General features: G+C 40.0%; 1 protein-coding gene across 3 annotated transcripts in view; it reads right to left on the reverse strand.

The window, feature by feature from the left end:
* camk4 (calcium/calmodulin dependent protein kinase IV) overlaps nt 1-22,555 on the reverse strand; it is a 138,111-nt gene that overhangs the window by 61,946 nt on the left and 53,610 nt on the right. For 2 of the 3 annotated variants that reach the window (XM_062972198.1, XM_062972199.1), the window contains 3 exons: nt 11,134-11,212; nt 4,099-4,152; nt 586-648 (listed from right to left, as the gene is read on the reverse strand). In XM_062972198.1, the coding sequence (XP_062828268.1) occupies nt 586-648; nt 4,099-4,152; nt 11,134-11,212 (196 nt within the window). The remainder of the gene's footprint in view (nt 1-585; nt 649-4,098; nt 4,153-11,133; nt 11,213-22,555) is intronic. The other variant, XM_062972200.1, reaches the window with a different exon arrangement.

The raw sequence follows: 22,555 nt of genomic DNA on the forward strand, positions 1-22,555 counted from the left end.
GAAAGCACAAAATAAGGAATTGTCTTTTTCCCCTCTTCATACACTTTAAGGCTAACTATAAGGACATTATGATGAAAGATGAAAGTACCTATACAAACTGTTCACTCTTGAATTTTCTAATTTTTAACTGAGATTTCTCTGTCTTTCATGCTGCCTAGAGGTTTTGCATTCTTACAGCTGAATAGTTCACTATTAAATGGGGCAATGAAGAAAGTGCTCTTCTAAGAGCTCCTTAATGCCATTCCTTGAAATTTCTCAAAAGCACAATGGAAATTATTTTGTGTAGTATCGTGAGCTTAGCAGGCCATTGCTATAAGAAATTCATGACATAAGAATAAAATAAAGGGAAAATTATATCAATTATCTAACAGAAAACCTTGGTCATCTAACTATTAAGTTAAAGAAGTACTATTAGTTTTTATCAACTGCAGAATTTTGCTCCATCTTTGTGGCATGGCTGCAGCAGTAATTTCGTATTCGTCCTAAGCGTGACTGAACAAGCAGGACTGAAAAATGATGGGCCCATAATGTAGACAAGCAAGCAAGCAAATCCTATGATTTGGGATATAAAAATATCTCACTTACAATATTTGGATGTGAAAGTCGAAGTAGAACACCTATTTCTGTCCGGACAATCTTCTTGTCTACCTAGTTAAAAGGAAAAGTATGTAATAAGTTGTTGATACTAATGTTAAACAGATTTGATTGCAGCACTTCTGTGTAAACTTGAAAGCAAACAAGCCCCTTAGAATTCAAACTTATAAGTCAGGCTATAAGTTAAGAAATTGACATATAAGCAAAGCACTGCCATTCATTAAAGAAAATTCAGAGTTTAGTGCGAGAAATATACAAATATGACTGAAATTTGATCAGGTGCTTGTAAGATCAAAACACTCCAGAGAGTAAATGTGACTACAGTTATGGTACTCTGAAGTAAACATCCAAAATGAAATGTTTAACAAATGTCATCAAGGTAAAACTCAGCAGCACAAGAAACAGAAGTGGACGTTAGCCAAATAACTGATTTTTTGAAATTAATTATCAGATGGTATTCACTTTGGGTTCTTAAAAGGCATAAATAATGTGAGCATATGTAACATTCCCATTTCTATTGATAACTTTGATGAACAACTGTATTACATCAGAGATCTTTGAATATAGGACAAGATATACACATTTCAGTAAATCAGTATCATGTGAAGGACAATACGCTATCCTTAGATATACAAAGTTGTAAAGGTAAGTAGGGAAAAGAAACAGTGAGGAGCCCTTGCACTGAGAATGCTGGGATAGTAGTGTGATGTACAATTCATGGTCTTGATTGCATAGCTGAGTAACCTGAAGACATAAAACAATATAATTGGGTTCTTCAAGCATCTAGTCATTAATCTACATCACGGGAACATGAGATTTACACTGGAGCTTCCTTCAATTTATGAGGTGTGGGCAGCTGAATTGGTCTGGATCTGGCCCAATCCACTGTCCACTATGTGAACGGACCAATCAGAAAGCAGTTCTCTTGCTGGTGACATTACATTCACAGTGATGTCAGTTTGGGTGCTGAGACATGTGACCAGAAATGTGACATCACCAGCAAGTGACTGGGAGAGAGAGCTACTTACTGGCCGCAAAGCTGCAGCAATGGCAATGGGCCAGATGCATTTTTGTACTTGCTGGGGGCATTCCTGAGCTACATCGGATCAGTTTATATTGGATTTTTCTGATAAGTGTCCTTAGTCTACAAATGTTTATGCTACCAATTTCATTCTCTCACTCTCTAAAATGCTACAAGATCCCTTTGCATTCTGATTCCAGACTAACATAACTATGTATTTGAAAACTTCCCTACTGTTTCATTGGGCTAAACAGTCCTTTGGTTCATTTCAGCATTTACAAACTACACATTTCTTAGACAGCAGTGACCCTCTTGTGCTAATATGTCACAGGGAATTTTCTTTTTACAGTACATGAAGGTTAATTTTAGAAATGTGCTCAAAGACAGAATTTTATATTACTTGTTGTGACGTTCGTGAGAGAGGCTGCTCCTTTGCGAGGTAAGCCTTGTTCTGTGCAAAGCTTTACCTTATAAAATGAAACAAGGTGATTGAAACAAAGAGAAAAGGGAATAACTGCTGGAGGGTGAAAAGGAGAGAGAAAAGGAAGTATGTGAAAAATATTTTATTTTTTCAACAAAGAACAGTTACTTTGTTTGCTGTTTCTTCACTTAAGATTAATATTGTATGTCTCTGTAGAGCTACATCATATAGTTTGACAATGTACAGATTTCATTACACGGTCCTTCAGTACACTCTGCAAAGCCTTGCAGATATTATTTGCAGTTGCTACAATACTAAAAAAATAAAATAACCATGCAATGGAAAAGGTTTCAGAGAGAAGAGTAAAGTGACTGGCTTCTGGCTTACCACCAAATGATATGTGTGTCCTTTTTTATATTTTATGTCCCTGATTTTATATGTATTACTCTCTTACTTGGGTATTTAAAAATCTAGGTGTTTGTTCAAGAGAGTTACATGTAAATGAAGAATCTAAGAATAACTAATGGATCTAAGTAACAAAAGTAATCTCCCAAACCACTGTTGCTGAAGACATACCATACATTTCAATAAGTAACAGAAAGAAAACAGCCTCTTTAGATGTCATTGGATTGCAGATCCCATCAGCCATAGTAAGCAAAGCAAATAGTGGTGGATGATGGGAGTTGCAGTTCAGCAACAATTGAGAGGCCACATGTTCCACTCCTATCCCATGGCTAATGTAAATGCTAGTTGAAATTCATGCCACTACCATTATACTCAGGCAGGAGACTAAGGTCTAACAAATTCACACTAGCCTTGTAGATAATTTTATTGTACAAAAGGTGGAGGAATAAAAACAAAAGGATCATATATTTTGGATTTGATCCTCATCAACAGAGATCTTTTCAATGGGGTGGAAACAGTCGGAGCCTTTGATGGGAGTGACCATGTCCTCTTGGGATCTGTTAGAGAAGTGACTAGCAAGGTGCCTAGTGTTAACATCTTTATAAATTACGTTAATGATGGAGTCAGAAAGTATGCTTATCAAATTTCCAGATCACACAAATTGGGACAGGGACAGCTAATATCCCAGTGAACAGGAACATAATTCAAAATGACCTTGACAGATTGGTTAGCTGGGCCAAAACCAACAGAAATGTGCTATAAGGATAAGTGTAAGATATTACCTCTAGACAGAAAACAATGAAATGCATATAAGACAGAAAGCAGTATACATGAAAAGGATGTAGCAATCTCAGGCGCACAAGCTAAGCATGTGTCTACAGCATGATATAGCACTAAAAAATGTCAGTGTGATCCTCGGCTGCATCAACAGGAACACAGTGCCCATATCAAGGGCTGTAGCAGTGCCTTTCTATTCTGCTTGGTCCGATCTCACCTGGAATATTGTGTTTATTTCAGAGCACCACATTTCAATGACACTGACAAGCTGGAATGTGTTCAGAGAAAAGCAACTAAAATTATCAAAGATCTGGAAACCAAGCCTTACCAGAAACAACTTAGAGAGCTGGGTATATTTGGCTAATGAAGATGAGAAGACTGAGAGATGACCAGATAACCATAGTTAACTATCTGAAGGAATATCACGGGGTGAACTCTTCTTTTATGGAGATCTATCACCAGAGCCCATCACAATAGACATTTTTAGGACTGCTTTAGATGTGTATTCCTGCATGGCACAGGGTTGGACTAGGTGGCCTTTCCGGTCTTGTACAATTCTAAGCTTCTATGATTCTAACCTAAATTTGTATAGGATGTAGCCAATACAAAATTCCTTGTGCACATCTGTGTATACACAAGTGTATGTCTTGTGGTCTCATTTGAACAAGCCTCCTGTTTCAATAAAAGAAACAAATGGGTACACTAGTACCTACTCCATTGAAGGGAGCCAAAAATGTTTAATAGATTTGCTTCAGCAACAGATCTAATTGCTATAGTTACTCAGAAATACTAAAACTGAGCAAGTATATTTTGTGGGTCTCATTTTTCTATACCAATGACTACTCTACCTATTATGAAGAATATATAAACAAAGGAATACCTTTTCTTCAAACAACTTCTTTAGAGTTGCACAGAGCTCTTCAGCAGGCAACAACTGAAACAATATTTTTACAGGTTATGAAAATACTATCACAATAAATGCCTTTCTGACTCCAACTTTGCCCTTGCCCCATGAATACATTGGAGCTCACTGATAGGACTGTCTTAATAAAAAGTATTAAAGTACATGATTCCGTGTACTTTCTTAATTACAATAATCTAACAGTCAAAAGATATTTGTTTGACAAATGCTACTTGTTTGTAGTAAACATCACATATGTATTTAGCGATACACCTATTCAGCTCTAACCAATTATAGTGCATTTATGAATTACTCTACCAAATATGCTGCTTATTATAAATGTGTATATTTTGGTCATAAGCAGTGTACTGATTGTATTCCTCAAGCCTGAAAGCCTAATTTAATTAAAAGTATGAAATATAATCTAACAATGACCAATAATATTAATATGATTAATCCTTTTTTAAAAAAAAAAAAAGCTTGAGGTCAGTAGGATGGTGGGGAGGACCTGAGACATATAGGTTGTATCCTGGGAGAAAGCTGGGATATAAATAAATCAGTGAATTTTTCATACTCAACGAAGTAGGGAAAAATTTTGCTATCTACTCTCTTTTTACAAAATTCTGTTCGGATAGTCATAAAACTAGCTTGGACCTCACATTACTTAATTCCAAGAGCAGCAATATATAAGGGAAGGCAATTTTGAGCAGAGAAATAGCAGACAGCATGGTTTTCTACTCTGCTGCTAGGTTCCAACTCATGAAGCTGATTTCTCAAGGGAAGGAGGGAGGAAAAAGGAAGCCACAGCTTTGCTATGTGCATTTTGCACATAACTTTGTAGTTCCACACAAAGGAAGAGACTTTTCCTGACCAGCTGTGGGTCTGTTTTAAATGTAGAAAGACCAGGTTCAGCTCTTGTCACAATTCACCTGAATAATTCAGTGCTATGCTCTCTAAAATTCTGCCTTTGAAATAGTATTCATTTGAAAAATAAAATCAAAGTATTACTGGATTTACCTGTACTTGCAGGAACAATCACCCATTAAATTTTGTCTTTCACGTGTTTCCTTTTTTGCTTTTGGTGGTTAGTTTGTCCCTGTATTGTTTTTAATTCAATGTGTCTGAAAACTGGGGCGGCAATAGAAGTTGTGCAGGGCAGAGGGTGATATGGCAATGGCAGGGTCACATGTCCTCATAAAGGAAGGAGAGAAAGGGATTAAATCCAATACCTATCCCACCTTCCATTCACCCTGCCAGCCTGGGGAACTTGGAAAGTGAGCCAGACAACCCACAAAACCTCACCTTGCTATTAAATAATTCCAGGTCAGTCAAGAATAAGACACATATCATCTATGATCTCCTCAGGGATGAAGGGGATGATCTGGCATGCTTCACTGAAACTTGGCTGGGAGATGATAGCGCTCCAACCTGGGCTCAGGCCTCCCAGCCGGCGGGGTGGGGTGGAGTAGTTATGGTCTACAAAGACCACCTTAACCTGACCAGAGAACTATTAGTGAGCCAAAACACATTAGGTGTGTGTACCTGAGCCTGCAAACCAGGGATACACTAAGGATTCTGTTAGTGTACCATCCCCCCTGCTGCCTAACAGACCCCCCAACCAAGTTCACAGACTCATCTCAGAGGTGTTGTTGGAGTCGCTCAGTGTGATGCCTCATGGGCCCTGTAGTCCTGTTCCTAGTACTATTGTGGCAGATGAAGATGAAAACATGGGGTTTTCGCCGGTTCAACAAGAGCCGGAGTCTCTTCACCTGCCGGATATTGATGTTTGCCCTCAAGAATTCAGTAAAACAGGCCTTGGGCAGAACTCCCCTCCGTTTCCCAGGAAAGAATTTTATTCTAAAGACAGAGGAGTCAGAGAAGCCCAGCGGAGGAGTTTGCGGATTGCAGCCAAACAACAGACTGATTAGGCCTGCTTCCCTTGGGAAAATCTAAGGAGTCTTGCATCTGGACAGAGTTGGGTTTCGTTTCTTGTTCTCTAGGGAAAGAGATTTGTTGGCGGGAAACGAGACCCAATATAGGTGGTTGACACGGGAGATTCTTTGCGGAGTCAATTGATCAGCTTCGGGAGAGAGATCGTGTGTGGACTTCGTAACCCCAGTTCCTTGCTTCCCGGATCAAGCTTCCAAGCCTTTGCCTGGCCTTGCTGTGTAACCACGGACGCTTCATGTTTCATGTTTTGCCCTGTTCCACGGACGCTCCACGCTTCATGTTTTGCCCTGTTCCTAGTCACGGACCTAGCCAAGAATCAAGTTTATTTCCAGCCTTGCTATCAAGCTTCATTGGACTCTAAGACTCTGACATTTCCCCACACTATTGCTTGGCAAAGTGTGTGTTTCGGTCAAGTGGATTAAAACTTTGAACTCTAATATCAATTATTGGACAATACATTTTTGGACTATATTTGACCTCATTTGAAAGGTCTGCTTCTGAACTATATTCTTCACTTGTTTTTATTGCTTTTATATATTTCCTTAATAAAGATATTAGATAGAGATTGGCCTCCGTGTATGGTTTTTGGTGCCCAGCAGCCAGGGTTCTGACACTCAGGTTTTTGCTTCTGGGTGACTTCAACGTATCACTGTAGACCAGTTTGTCAGGTGCAACTTGGGAGTTCATGGTATCCATGACAAACATGGGCATATACTAATTGATTTCAGGACCAACATATTCAGCAGGTCATACTGTTGATGCGATATTCAGCTCAGAATATGGATCTGTGGGGTGGAGGTGATCAATAGCTTTGAGTTGTCATAGACAGATCACTTTCTAGTCAGGGCTAGTATCACAGCTACAACCTACCTCTGCAGGGATGGAGGGCTTATTACAATGATCTGCCCTCAAAGGCTAATGGATCCTTTGAGATTCCAGGTGACCTTAGAACAGTGGTTTCCATCCTGTGGGTCTTCAGGTGTTTAGGCCTACAACTCCAGAAATGCCAGCGAGTTTACCAGCTGTTAGGATTTCTGGGAGATGAAGACCAAAACAACTGGGACCCACGGGTTGAGAACCACTGCCTTAGAAGGTTCTATGGCTGGCATCACCAATGGTCCTATTGAATTCTTGGTCAATACGTGAATCACAATCAAACCAGGGCTATTGACATGAATGCTCCCAAACGTCCTCTTTGACCTGGGACAAAGGGAAAAGTTAGCACCCTTGTGGAGTTTGTTTTGCTTTCTGTGCCCCTGTTCAGAAGATTTCTGCCTCTGTAATAATTGCATTTTGAAAAAAATTGGCTTGTTGTGGAAACAAGGATTGGTGATAAAGCTTTAATGGAGACATCTTTTCCCCATGATAACTCTTTGAGGAGTGAATTTCCCTTCCTAGAGGTAGACTGATCTCACTTCCTGTTGTCTTACCCTTGTTCTTAACTATGAGTCATTTGTAAGTTGCATGTTTGTAACTGCCTGTATCCTGCTTCATGTCATCGCTAAAGTTATTCCTTGTGGCATCACAACAGATAATCTCTACTTGTCACATTTTAGCTTTGAACACTTAAAACTTGGTAAAAATAGTCTTTGACCTGGTAAATCTCTCAAGCAGAAAAATGTCTTGGGATTGGTCTGTACATAAGAATATGCGAATTAATCTTCCCTGCTCCTCCCTCCACATTTTGTAATTTAGAAACTCCCTCACTTATCTTAATTTGCCACCAGATTCTAGAGTAACTGTTCTGAGACATTTTCAGATGCTTATGTTATCACAGATTCTGATAAATCTCTTAATTGACTTCTTTTGAATTTTTAATCCTAATCCTATTTTTATAGTAACCATAAAAGGTTCAGTACTGGGAGAGTATCTGACAGCAAATGTGCAATTCTTAAATTTCTCCATACTTGTAAATCTGAAACAATGCCCACCAATAACCTACATATAACAGAAAATAATAACCTTCTACATACACAATGATAAATTGACTCCAATTGTAAATTATTCTGAATTTCTTATAACATGAAACACCTCTGACAAGAAAAAAGAAAAAAATCAATTTATTGACAATTTGCTGCTTAACTGCCACTTTTACAGAAATAAGTTTATGGGGTTCTTTTTGCTTTTCCAACATAAGTCTTGCAGTGACAGAATCTTTCCTGTTCTCCTGTATTAGTTTAAACTTCTAGCAGTACACTGGGATCAAATGAGGAAGTCATTTATTTTTTATTTATTTACCATATTTATACCCTGCCTTTCTCACCCCGTAGGGGACTTGAGGCGGTTTACATATAAAGGCAGCGATTTGATGCCAAATGAACATACATAATAAAATAAACACATACATTAAATATTAAAAACATAGTAAAGGTAAAGGTTTCCCCTGACATTAAGTCTAGTTGTGTCCAACTCTGGGGGTTGGTGCTCATCCCATTTCTAAGCCGAAGAGCCAGCGTTGTTAGCAGACACCTCCAAGGCCAGCATGACTGTATGGAGTGCTGTTACCTTCCCGCCAGAGTGGTACCGATTGATCTACTCACATTTGCATGTTTTTGAACTGCTAGATTGGCAGAAGCTGGGGCTAACAGCGGGAGATCACCCTGCTCCCTGGATTCCAACAGCAGATCTATCAGTCAGCAAGTTCAGCAGCTCAGCAGTTTAACCTGCTGCCCGCTGCGCCACCAGGGGGCCCAATCAAAAACATATCAAATCTTAAAACCATTTATTTAAAAACACACAGTCTAATATCATAGTCCACTGCCATTCCAAATTGACATTGCACTATTCCATGTTTTCTTATTGCACTGATGGGTTACTACTATACATGGAAGTCATAAAGGTACTATGACTTCCATATACAGTAGAGTTCCGGTTAACCGACTTCTGATTATCCAACCTACCGTATTATCTGACATGCCAGGCCCTTGGGAGGCACCCTGTGCACGTTGCTAGGCAGCAACACGCACAGGGTGCTTTCCTAAGCCAAGTGCTCGCTGGAGGGACGAGCCCCATCCCTCCAGTGAGCACTCGCCACTTTGGAGGCATCCACGGGACACTTCCCTAAGCTGAGTACTTGCTGTAGGGATGAGCCCCATCCCTATGGCGATCACTCGCCCCTTTGGAGGTGCCCATGGGGTGCTTCCCTAAACCGAGTGATCGCCGTACGGACCAGCCTTGTCCCTTCGGTGAGCACTTGCCACTTTGAAGGCACTCATGGGACACTTCCCTAAGCCGAGTGCTCACTGTAGGGATAAGCCCCGTCCCTATGGTGAGCACTTGCCCCTTGGGAGGTGCCCACGGGGCACTTCCCAAAGTTGAATGCTCGCCGTAAGGATGAGCCCTGTCCCTTCAGCAAGCACTCGCCACTTTGGAGGCGCCCTGTGCACGTTGCTAGGCAGCAACGCACATGGGCGCTACTCTAAACCACCTAGCCAGGAGGGATAATAGATCCTCTCTATTATCCGTCAGTTTATGTCGAATGACCGGAACTCTACTGTACTATGGAAGTCATATAGATAGATAGATAGATAGATAGATAGATAGATAGATAGATACCTACACACATACATATATGCATACTTATACATAAAGGTATGCTTTTCTGTCTGTCTGTTTGTACCACAAAGGCTGTGGCTAGGTGAAGTGGCCCTTTGTGATGTTGTGATGGAAAGAGCCACAAAGAGAGCCATATTGCCACAGAGACATTGTGAGGAGGCCCTCTCAGCTGGAGAAGGGAGAAAGGGAAGGGGAAGGAAGGGAAATAAAGGAATGGAGAAGGAAGAAACGGAGGGAGGGAGGAAGAAAGAAAAAAGAAGGAAAGAAAAAAGAAAGAAAATAAAGGGGAAAATGTATGAAGGTAGAGAAGGAAGGAAGGAAGGAAGGAAGGAAGGAAGGAAGGAAGGAAGGAAGGAAGGAAGGAAGGAAGGAAGGAAGGATGGAAGGACAGAAGGAAGGAAGGAATGAAGGAAGGGGCGGTGGCCCCTTCGACACTCAGGCAATGCTGGGCATATACGCTAGTATAATTAATAAATTAATCTGTATTACTTTTCTTATTGGTAAGTCTGCCCCATGACTTTCTTCAGCATGGCCCTATCAATTTGACATCTTCTGCTAAACTGTTGCCTCCCACTTATTTCTAACATACAAACAGAATAGGAAAAGTAAAGGTAAACGTTTTCCCCTGACATTATGTCTAGTTGTGTTCGACCCTGGAGGTTGTTGCTCATCTCTATTTCTAAGCTGAAGAGCCGGCGTTGGAGCACTGTTATCTTCCCGCCAGAGCGGTATCTATTGATCTACTCACATTTGCATGTTTTCGAACTGCTAGGTTGGCAGAAGCTGATGCTAACAGCGGGAGCTCATCCCGCTTTCTGGATTCTAACTGCCAACCTTTCAGTCAGAAAGTTAAGCAGCTCAATGGTTTGATCCACTGTACCACCGGAGACTCCTACAGACAGAATACAGTCTGTATATATCAGACAAATAATTGTGCAAAATCCACTTCTAGTTCTACTAGCTGGAGAAGTTCAGATAATGTTCACCTCTCTATCTACAAGCCTGGGAGATGTCTCCATGCACATCCAGCTATCAGCAGATGTTTACATTTACAATACTCGTAAGAATACCCCAAATATCTAGATCCATTGTCTATTGAGGCCTCAGGTTCAGAGCTCCAATTCATTTTGGCTTCAGCCTGATGTTGGCATTTTCTCTTTTATAAATCAATAATGGGAAATGAGAGGTCAAAACCTGTCGAGAAGAATGTAAATGCAAGACAGTGCATGTGTGCTGCCATGACTGATTGTGTTTCGGAAGTAAACTGGATACAGTGGTTCCATGGCAGATCTTCCTGTCAAGCCATGTATAGATTGCTGTATTTCTCTAGGAACAGAATCATTCTGCAGGCTTTTCACGTACAGATTATCAACTCAAGCTAAAGGAGGCTGGGAATTCTATACCGACTGGTCTGTGCACTGAATCTTTATTTTATTACACATTCTCTGAAACCAAACTTGCAGCAAAATAAATAAATAAATCTATGAACATGGAGAAAATTGAACTTACAGTTTTGTTCAATATTTTGACAGCAAATGGCTTTTGCGTTCCCTTCTGTCTGCATCTGTAGACAATAGAGGTAGCACCCCTGAAATAAAAGAGAATACAAATTTGTATTCAGGTATGTTGAGTGAACACACACGTGCAAACACATACAATATATCTCAAAAAAGTCTTTAGCAGAAGTGACATCGTAACTTTTCTGCCAGAATGGAAAACTTTTTCATTACTGATTTTTTTCTGCTCTGCAGGAAAGTTATAATTTCACTGTCAGAATGACTTTTGACATATTGGAAAATGTAATCTTCAACTGTCATTCTTAATAATTTCTTAGGGTTTTTTAGTTTGCAATTTTCATACATTTCTCTAAAAAGCAGTGACAGAATTGGGTGATTTGTTGGTGTTATTTGGAAGAGCCGTGAACATCCTTAATACAATTGGTGTACCGACCATTTCTCTAATCACAGGATTGCTACTTTGTAAAATATTTTGCCAAGACTTCTAGTTGCCATTTGGGCACACCATCAAAATCATATTTACTAGATTGGATATTTTGAAAAAGCCCAGGAAATTATTGGAATATGCATTGCTCATAAGCATATGTTTACTACATAAATGACATTCACTTCTATTGCTACATTTGAAATGGCTATAGAGAAATGGAGAAAGAAAGGGAACTGAATTCAAAAACTGGGCGAAAGGTTAAGTAGACCTGACATGGGAAGATGCTGAGGTCATTTTATACCAGTGATTCTCAACCTTCCTAATGTCGCAACCCCTTAATACAGTTCCTCATGTTGTGGTGACCCCCAAACATAAAATTATTTTCCTTGTTACTTCATAACTGTAATTTTGCTACTGTTATGAATCATAATATAAATATCTGATATGCAGGATGCATTTTCATTCACTGGGCCAAATTTGGCACTAATACTCGATACACCCAAATTTGAATACTGGTGGGGTTGGGGGACAGAACGGTTTTGTCATTTGCGAGTTGTATTTGCTGGGATTCACCTACAATCAAAGAGCATTTTTAACTCCACCAATGATGGAACTGAACCAAACTTGGCACACAGAATTCCCATGACCAACAGAAAATAGTGAAAATGTTTGGAGTTGTAGTTCACTTATATCTAGAGAGCACTGTGTACTCAAACAATGACGGATCTGGACCAAACTTGGCACAAATACTCAATATGCCCAAATGTGAACACTGGTGGAGTTTGGGGAAAATAGACCTTGACATTTGAGAGTTGTAGTTGCTAGAATTTATAGTTCACCTACAATCAAAGAGCCCCTTGAACCCCACCAACGATAGAATTGGGCGAAACTTCCCACACAGAACCCCAACAGAAAATACTGGTCTTTGGTGACCCCTCTGACACCCCCCTCGCGACCCCCCAAGGGTCCCAACCTCCAGGTTGAGAAACGCTGTTTTAGAGGATACTGTAGTAGCATAAAGTGAACACTGAACTGAGAAAGAAAAATGAACTTTGGGTTATTCTAGTAAAGGTGATGAAGTTAACCAAGCAACCAACTTAACAAATTATTAGAATTTGCAATTGATAGAGTAGGAACCCCCCCCCCCCCCAATAATAATTTATTTTCTTCTCTTTCCAGCAATAACATTCCCTGTACAGGTAATCTATTCTTCCTCAAGAAAGAGAAAATTCCTGTCTCCTTCACTAATTACATTTCTGAGGAGGGTATGCAGAAAGACAATAGAAAAAATAGTCTTTGGATTTGGAAATAGGGGACATACTTGAGGACAACAGGTATGTTTAAACTGAACACAGAGTTGCCTTTGGCTCCAAAGTGTCTGATCTACCTTTATTACATTTTTCACACATTACTCCCAGCACATTCAAGTAGAAATAGTATTCCATCAAAGAATCAGAGGGCAAATAGGAGCTTGACAAACATTGATGCCCCAAACTAACAGCTGTTGAATATCCCTTACCTGGGAGCAGAAGTGTTTTGGATTTTGGAATTTTTGGATTTTGGAATACCTATAATTGCATATATGCATATAATGAGATACTTTGGAGATGGGACCAAAACCCAAATCCGCAATGTATTTAGGTTTTATATATACCCTATACACATAGCAAGAAGGTAACTTTATACACAATCTTTTAAATAATGTTATGCCTGAAACAAAGCTTGTAAACTATCAGAGAGCAAAGGTGTTACTATCTCAGCCACCCAAATTTGGATTTTGGAGTATTGTACATTTCAGATGGTGCAGGGGGTTAAACCGCTGAGCAGTTGAACTTGCAGACCCAAAGGTTGGCAGTTCGAATCTGAGGAGCGGGTGAGCTCCCACTGTTAGCCCCAGTTTCTGCCAACCTAGCAGTTAGAAAACATGCAAATGTGTGTAGATCAATAGGTACGGCTCTGGCGGGAAGGTAACAGCACTCCATGCAGTCATGCTGGCCACATGACCTTGGAGGTGTCTATGGACAATGCCAGCTCTTTGGCTTAGAAATGGAGATGAGCACCAACTCCCAGAGTCGGACACGACTAGGCTTAATGTCAGGGGAAAACCTTTACCTTTACCTTACATTTCAGAATTCCAGATAAGGGATGCTCAACGTGTTTCAGTATAATCAGTGTTTTATTAAACAAATCCAATATAATAAAATACTCTGCAAGCTTCCAACTTCACTTATTTCAGATTTGCTTGTTTCCTCTCCCTTTTTCCTTGCTAACAACATCTGTGGAGAAGGCTCTAACTCAGATAATTGGTGTTAATCTGTGGAGGGAAGAGCCAACAATTTAGCAACTTCCATATGCTGTCCTGCTTATTGAAATAGGACACAGACAAACACTATTTGTCCTGCACAGGAGAATTTTGTGAACATTTGTCTGCTTTGGTTATTAACAAGAAAAAAATGGTGTCATTTTAGGTTTTAGGTATATTGGTGTTTTTTTCACCAAATTGATTTTCAAGTCTGGTCTTATATGTTGAGCTGTCACCACCATTGATTTATTTGTGTGCCACTTTTTTGTGGCAAGTCAAACACAATACATTTCACACTAATTAGGTAGATGTCCAAAGAACACAAAAAAGATGTTCTGACTGACTGAACAGCAAAAACCAAAAGTTTCAAAAATTACTGAACAAACTTCAGTCTCTTCTTCTCTCTTTGCAAATCAAATTATATCATCTCCAAAACATGTCAAAATATCTCAAATATATATGATAAATATAGAAATCTTTGTACAAATCAAGTAGCCGACCAAGCCAACTATTTCACCTTTATGGTCTAATGACAACAAATATATGGCCCAGGTCCAAAGACCTGTTCAGACTTGTCCTAACTCAGTGGAATGTTTGTCTTTTCTACTTTGAATATATTCTCCCTCACTTCTGTGCCATACCTAAGAGTGCCTTTCAAACTCATTTCGTTTTTGAGAATGATTTGTTATACAAAATGAAGGATTATTGATGGGAACTCCACCTCTCCCTCCAATATATAAAGCTTCTTTATGGATTCCAAAAGGAGTTTTGTGTTTCAATGGAGCATTGTTCATATATAAACAACATTATCAAGTGCCTGTCCCGCAGTCAAAAAGGAATAGTCAACTCTTGATGCACCTGTGTGTTTCGTTTAAAGATGGAAATAGATATATGTAATGTTTAGATAAAATAAGTAAACATATACTGTACATTATATTTTATATGGGATTATTGTCTTGTGTTGTTTATCGCTCTGTGTTGTAATTAATTTCTTAATTAGTAAAACATATATTAAAAACAAAAAGGAACTGTGTTCTATAAAATACTTGGCTGGAACGACCTCATTGTTGCATAATAGCAGTAGAAAAATCTTTGAAACTGGCAGAAAACTATGTTACAATGTCATCGTGGCTGCCTTTTCTTGCCTGATCATATACTGATTCATTAAACCAAGGTTCTGAATTAATTAACTATAATTTTCTACTCCATCCAAAGTATTCCTGCTTCTTGGCAGGGGATTGGACTGGATGGCCCATGAGGTCTCTTCCAACTCTACTATTCTATGATTCTATTCTCTGTTGCATGACAAGCCAACACCTTAAACCCTGATTTGAAGTTTATTTAAGAAAAGGTTGTGGTCATACTTTCCCACTTTGGAATAAACCAGAGACTTCTCAGTTCATTTAAACGTACCATGACGAAGCCTGCAGGTAGGGTCAAAAGGCTTGTGTATGTCTTCATTTTAATGAGCTATTATATGACCATTGTATTTAAGTAAATGTCGAAACACCAGATTTGGGGAAATTGGAGATATGTTTGCACCTTGAAAACAACACTGTAAGAAGTCTGAAAACCTCTTCCATTTTGATCAAGTGGAAATCAATTTATTTTACTTTTTTGACACGTTTTAGTGAACTTATTGTAACAGCTTAAAGCAACATCATTCATATTTAATATTCATATCTATTTCAGTTTAAGAAAATTCATTAAACAAATGTTATTTGTTTATAGTAAATATCACAGATGTATTTAGCAACACATATATTCAACTCTAACTAATTATACAAACCAACATCTGCTAGCAAAAAGCTTAAATCTTTTCTAATTGTGCAAGCAGTATGGAACAGAAGATTACACAATTATTTTCTAAAACAACCTCGTATCAGTAAATGATAGGAATTTAAACAAAACCATAGCAAATGTTTGTGTTAATAAATCACTAAATATAAGAGCAGAGCTGAAAAAGGGATTTTCTTTACTATAATTCCCAGAAACCCCAGCCAGCCAGTTAAAAAAATTAAAGGCTGTTGACTGCACCACATCTTACGGATTAGAAACAATGCAAAGACAGATTCCTGCAGTGGCCACCACTTTATGCAGTGACCTCTTCTATATAGTACTGACATGTTTTAGGTGTTGATTGAGAATGTATCTTTTTACATTGCTTTGGTCATGAACTGTCTCACATTTCATCTCAACAAAATTTTATTGATATTCTTTATTATTCATGTAGTTATTTGCAAACGACATTGGAATTTCAACAAATGAGAAGTAGTTCACAAATATTTCTAAATTCAAGAAGTGATGAAGATGTGTTATCTCTGTAAAAATAAAATGCAGAGTTCAATAATATGGATTACTGAAATATGACACAAGTCGTACAAAGATGGTGAGAGCTTTGCAGGTCTCAGGCGCTGTTCACCAGACAGAATGATACAAAAATAGTGGGGCAAGAAGTAAGAAAGTTCAGAAGTCAGATATGGGGCACCAGCCATTGTGCCTCCCTCTCTGGCAAGAGCTGCAGTGTAGGCTCAGTAAAGAGAAAAGGTACTTAAAATATCTGTTTATAGCCTTCTCAGATGAACAGCTGATGGCTTCTCTCCACCCCATATCAATCATAAGGGTTGATTCTGACTGAGGGTCCTTCTACACTGCCAGAAATCTCAGGAGGAACTGCATCATTTTCACACATCAGGAGAATTCTCCGAAGGGGCCTGCACTGCCGGTAGTTTCTAAGGTGAAAATGGGGAGGGGGCTGGGGGTGTGCGCGATCCCGCTCCTCCAGGCTCCAGGAGCTTAAAGAACCAAGATGGCTGTGGGGAATAACTCCCGGGAAATAGTCCTGGGAGTCAATCCCCACAGGCCTGGCACCTGCAAAGATCCGGATCTTAGTTTAAGGTCCGGATCTTTACAGGTGTCACATTAATTGGGAGAAAACTGGGATATCCTAGTTTTCTCCAGATTAATAGTTTGGACACCTCAAGTAAACCCATTGTGTATCATGGGATTTAGGGCCATGTAGAAGGGTCCTGACACAACTTTGTGCTACTTTTGTAATATTTCAGGCATTCTAACAAAAACTACACCTGAGTTCTGCGTTTTGGTTTTGCTTATGGACTACATGTCCATAAATTTTTAAAATGCTACATAAAATACAGTATGACTCCTTCACAAGTCATGGAGGACTTCCTCACTGTGAGAGCTGTTCGACAGTGGAACTCTCTCCCCGGGGCCGTGGTGGAGGCTCCTTCCTTGGAGGCTTTTAAGCAGAGGCTGGATGGCCATCTGTCGGGGGTGCTTTGAATGCGATTTCCTGCTTCTTAGCAGTGGGTTGGACTAGATGGCCCATGTGGTCTCTTCCAACTCTACTATTCTATGATTCTATGATTCTAGGATACATTCCTGAACTTGCTGTGAAAATAGAAAACTATGGGAAATTGAGAATCCTATTGAAATTAACAACTTCCTTCAGAGGATACCACAGAATTATCCTGGAGGGCCTAGAAATTCATAGAGAGATTATCCAGCATTTTTCTAGGACTTCTGGGTGACTTTATGATACCTTTCCAGCAGAATCACCCTTGGAGGTCCTAGAAAATTCCTAGAGAGGGCATATTTTGGCAGATGCAAATATAAAATTGCAGGTGCCAGTACTGCAGGTATGGTGTTGCCAACATTAGCTGCCCACAACTGATTTAACATTCCAGGAAGATTTCTTTAAACATCTTTGAAGAAATTCAGTTCCAATTTGCCTTCAAATAAGAGTGGCATCTTATTAGTGATTCAAAAAGGCATCAAGCCCAATTTACATCTGCATATTTCTTTTTCTTCATATGGTTGTTGCAGGGGGTGGAATTCCCTGCGGCTCTCATGCAACAAACAAAACAGTGAAAAGCTAACATTTTACCTGTTGGACCCCTAATATGTCCATTTGCTGGCTAGTAGAGAGGGAAGAAAGGAACCCCGGTGGCGAAGTGTGTTAAAGCACTGAGCTGCTGAACTTGCAGACCGAAAGGTCACAGGTTCAAACCCCAGGAGCGGCAGGAGCGGCCACTGTTAGCTCCAGTTTCTGTCAACCTAGCAGTTCGAAAACATGCCAATGTGAGTAGATCAATAGGTACCACTCCGGCAGGAAGGTAACGGCGCTCCATGCAGTCATGCCGGCCACATGACCTTGGAGGTGTCTACGGACAACGCCGGCTCTTTGGTTTAGAAATGGAGATAAGCACCAACTCCCAGAGTCAGACATGACTGGACTTAACATCAGGGTAAACCTTTACCTTTACTAGAGAGGGGAAAATGGCAGAAAAAAATAATCTAGGGATATTTTATATAGCCAGTTGCACAGCCCTGGCCTCATCCTCTGAAGAAATGCTGGGAGACTGTAGAGAAGGCCTCACTGCTATGCACCCAGCCATAGGAATATAGATGGGTATTGCTCTGCTACAATCACCCCTCACCAGATTTAAAATGAGGGGCTGGGGGTGTACAACAGGTAAAATGTGGTATTGGAACAGAGTGAGGGATATGGCAACTTCCATCTGGAAGAATTGTATGCTATATGGACGTTCTGCAAATTCTTGCCACCTTTGTTCCATTTTTATCCAATTTAATAAAAGGTATTATGTAGTACTGCAGTAGTTAAATTAGATCACTGAGACTACTTAAGTGCTTTGCAACTTTAGTAATCATTCATGGTTCAAGCTCTTAGGGAGAATTAAAGACTATCTGTTAGCAAATCTAACTACATCTCTAAAAGTATTGGCTAAAGATTTGGATTATCATGTGTCCAGATTGACTAGTAGTCAAGTTACATTGTCTGTAGCAAAATGTAATGAAACTAACATACTGATATTAAACAAAGATGCTTTTAAAAAACACAGTAACAAAACAATAAGGGCCCTTCTACACAGACCCTAAAATGCAAACAAAACCAGGATAAAAGGGGGGGGGGGGGGAGAGCTAGACGATGTTTGCCAAATATGCGTGCTAAATCGCATTATTGGCTGAAAAACATGTGTTTAAAGGTGCATTTAAAATCCAATTTCGGCCGAAAAATGTGCATCACTGTATATCCCTGAACTTCAGAAAAAATGGGACTTCATTACTATATGCAGCACATGTGAACATCTTAAAATCCTGAAACAGCTGATGAAGATTGTAAACAAATGGAGCCATGGACACACAGGTAGCTAAATGGAAACACAATTCGAAAGCAGTTCCCATGAGAACTCTCTGCAGCCATTCCTTTGTTCTCATATTTATAAAATTACATACAGCTTGAATTTACACAGAAGGGTAAGGAGAGATAATGGCAACAAATCTGCTTATGTGCACATTAGTATATCAGCACTTATGAGGTCCAGCATATCTCGGAGAGTTAATTAAAAATAATAATAAACTTCTGGCTGATTTCTAAAATCCGCCACAATAGAACCTGTCAGGACACTGGGGGACCACTTACTGGGAATGACAGCTCCGCATCTGGACTCTGCTTAAGGTTCCATGATTTTTTGTCCCAGATTATGAGGCTGCCTGGAAGGGCTCCCAATGACTGAATATGATATCAGGCCAACAATAACAAAGTGGTAGGTAAAGGGTAAAGGTTTCCCCTGGCGTTAAGTCCAGTAATGTCTGACTCTGGGGGTTAGTGCTCATCTCCATTTCTAAGCCGAAGAGCCGGCATTGTCCATAGACACCTCCAAGGTCATGTGGCCGGCATGACTGCATGGAGCGCTGTTACCTTCCTGCCGGAGCGGTACCTATTGATCTACTCACATTGGCATGTTTTCAAACTGCTAGGTTGGCAGGAGCTGGAGCTAACAGCAGCGGCTCACGCCGCTACCGGGGTTTGAACCTGGGACCTTTCGGTCTGCAAGTTTAGTGGTAGATACTTCCAAAAAATCCCCTGTTCTATTATGGAAATGTGTGCCTGTACCTTTCATAACCAAATGTTGTGACTTTCATACCTATCAGTTTTAAAATAGATATGGTACAAAATGTTTGAACTCTGTTATTAGCCCTGGGGCAACTAGTTAGAGGAGTGAGAAACTGTAAGCTGCAGTGTAGATTAAGCAAGGAGGTTAGACATATTTTAAAGCAACAGTGACTCGTATTGCTATCTATCTTACTAGTCTAACAGAAATTGCCTGGAGAAAAACATGAGAATAGTCTCATATATTTAGGCTTTTTCAAGAGCTAGATGCTTCAAAGAGCTGTCTGATTGGGAAATCAATTAGCAAGGTATTAAGGTAACAGCCTTGATACACAGTTAGCCTCCTATCCCCATTATCTAGTACAGAAACACACTGCAATGGAAATTAAATTACTGTAATATCATCTGCATCCATGAATGCATAATCCTTCAAAAGAAAACAGTCATGGACAGGGACCATAAAAACATCTAGTGTCTGTGAATTTTGGAACAGAATGGAGATAGAAAAAATAGGAGATGCACTAAAATCCAAAATTTGAGTAAGTATAATTGGTTCTGGACAGGCTTTGCGGCATGTGAAGTGAGGTTTTTGGACAGAAAGGAGCTACTTCTCTTTCTCTAGACTGTCCAGGAGGTGCCAGCTGCTGTTTGGAAATCACCAATAATCATTTTCCCCATTCCCCCTTTGCAACCACCTCTCCACAAAAGTCAACATTGACACTGAAATGCAACATCGCCTGAGCTCAGCGAATGCAGCATTTTTCCAAATGAAGCAAAGAATGTTTGAGGATTGGGACATCCATGGGGATACCAAGATGCTTGTTTCTAAAGCTATTGTCCTCTAACCCTGTTATATCCCTACGAAACATTGACAGTCTACAGACGTCACACTCAACTGCTTGGACATCAGTGTTGTCTCCGAAAAATCCTGCACATCTTTGGGAAAACAGGCAGATAAATGTCAGCATGCTATAAGAAGCAAAGATCACTAGCACTGAAGTGATGTTCCTTCGCCATCAACTCCACTGGACTGGCCACATTGTCCAAATGCCCAATCACAGTCTCCCAAAGCAGTTACTATACAGTACTCCCAACTCAAGAACAGAAAATGGAATATTGGTGGGCAGGAAAAGAGGTTTAAAGATGAAGCCCTAGCCCTTGAACACTCAACTGGAGGTCAGCTGTGACCAGCAATGCTGTGGAATTTGAAGAGGCATGAATGGAGGGCAAAAGGGAGAAATGTGCCAAGAGGAAGGCGTGCCAAGCCCTGATCGGGACTGCCTTCTACTTGGAAACCGATGCCCTCACTATAGAAGAACAAGTGGATCAAGAATAGGGCTCTACAGTCACCTATGTACCCACCACGAAGTCACTACACTTGGAGGGCCATCATACTCGGACAACAAGGGATCGCGTAAGTAAATAACTAAGTAAGTCCCCTTTTTCTCCACCTTTATATACTTGGAAGACGGCTGAAATATGAAACTCAGAAATAAGCAAGCATCCCTCCCACATCTTATAAGCCTGCTATGGAATGGGAACCTCTTTAATTTTCCCTTAGAGGTACCTCTGTGCATTTTGTGAAGCAGCTCACTACTTTGAGCTTTGTAAACAGCTGCCTGCTTTTAAAGATGTAGTGGATACATGAGAGAGTCAATAAAAAGTTGAGAAGGGCAGCACTCCTGATGTGAATTCTAGTAGAGCAATACTATCTCAATCCCATCTCACTTGGTTGCCCTCTCTACACAGGGCACATTCTGAGTCAATCTAGACTGCAAGTTATCCCTTGTGCATATCACCGTGCAAAAGAGTGTGAGTGTGATACTGAATACAAAATGAGAGACAGATGCTTAATAACCCAAGTGGATCAATTAAACAACAACAACAACTTTGTGAATATATAATTCCATGAAAAGCAGATGCTCTTCTTGGAATGCGCTCTTTTTCCTCCTTCCTCATGAAGATTTTCTGCAGAGCTCCTTAATGGGTTTTAGAACTAGATGAAGAAACTGTTAGTAGGGCTCTGATACATTTGACTCACACAGTGGAAGAATAAAGATGAAGGAAGAGTAGAATTGTCCATTCCCAAAAAAACCCCCAAATAAACCCCAAAAAACAAAAACAAAGATATAGCCAGTTATGAATATAAGCTTCTGGTCACAAACAGAGCTATGTATTTTAAAATATACATCCCTAGTCCTTCAATGACTCACATTTCAGGAAACAATGGAGCTACAGGTGGGAGTGTCTATTGTAGATTATTGGATATCCATTGGGGTTTGAATCAAGGACACCATCCCGATACCAAAATCTGTGGATGTTCAAGTCCCATTATATATGACCACAGAGTCCCTTATATTAAAAGGCACACTCAAGGGCTTCATCTATACTGCCCATTTAATGCAGTTTCAAACTGGTGTTGAAGAAAATGATTTTGCTGGGCAGAAAATCATGGAGGCCGTTTGAAGCCCGGGTGGTGATTACATCTTTCACATGCTTTTGTGGGAGTTTGTTGTCTGGCAACCAAACTAGGTTTGAACTGCATTAAATGGTCAGACGGGGCCAAAGTCTGCTTTTTGGAACTTCTTTGGGGATGGGGAAATATTTTCAAACCCACCATTACATGCTTCACACAATCATATCCTCTCTTCTGAGTCCTGAATATTCTCTGCTTAGCTTTTTAAAATCTTCTTCCTGCACTGCTGTCTTATCTAGTTGGAGAAACACCTTTATCCTTTCCCTCAGCATAT

Source organism: Anolis carolinensis, chromosome 2 (assembly GCF_035594765.1).
Source record: "Anolis carolinensis isolate JA03-04 chromosome 2, rAnoCar3.1.pri, whole genome shotgun sequence".
NCBI classification, from domain to species: Eukaryota; Metazoa; Chordata; class Lepidosauria; order Squamata; family Dactyloidae; genus Anolis; species Anolis carolinensis.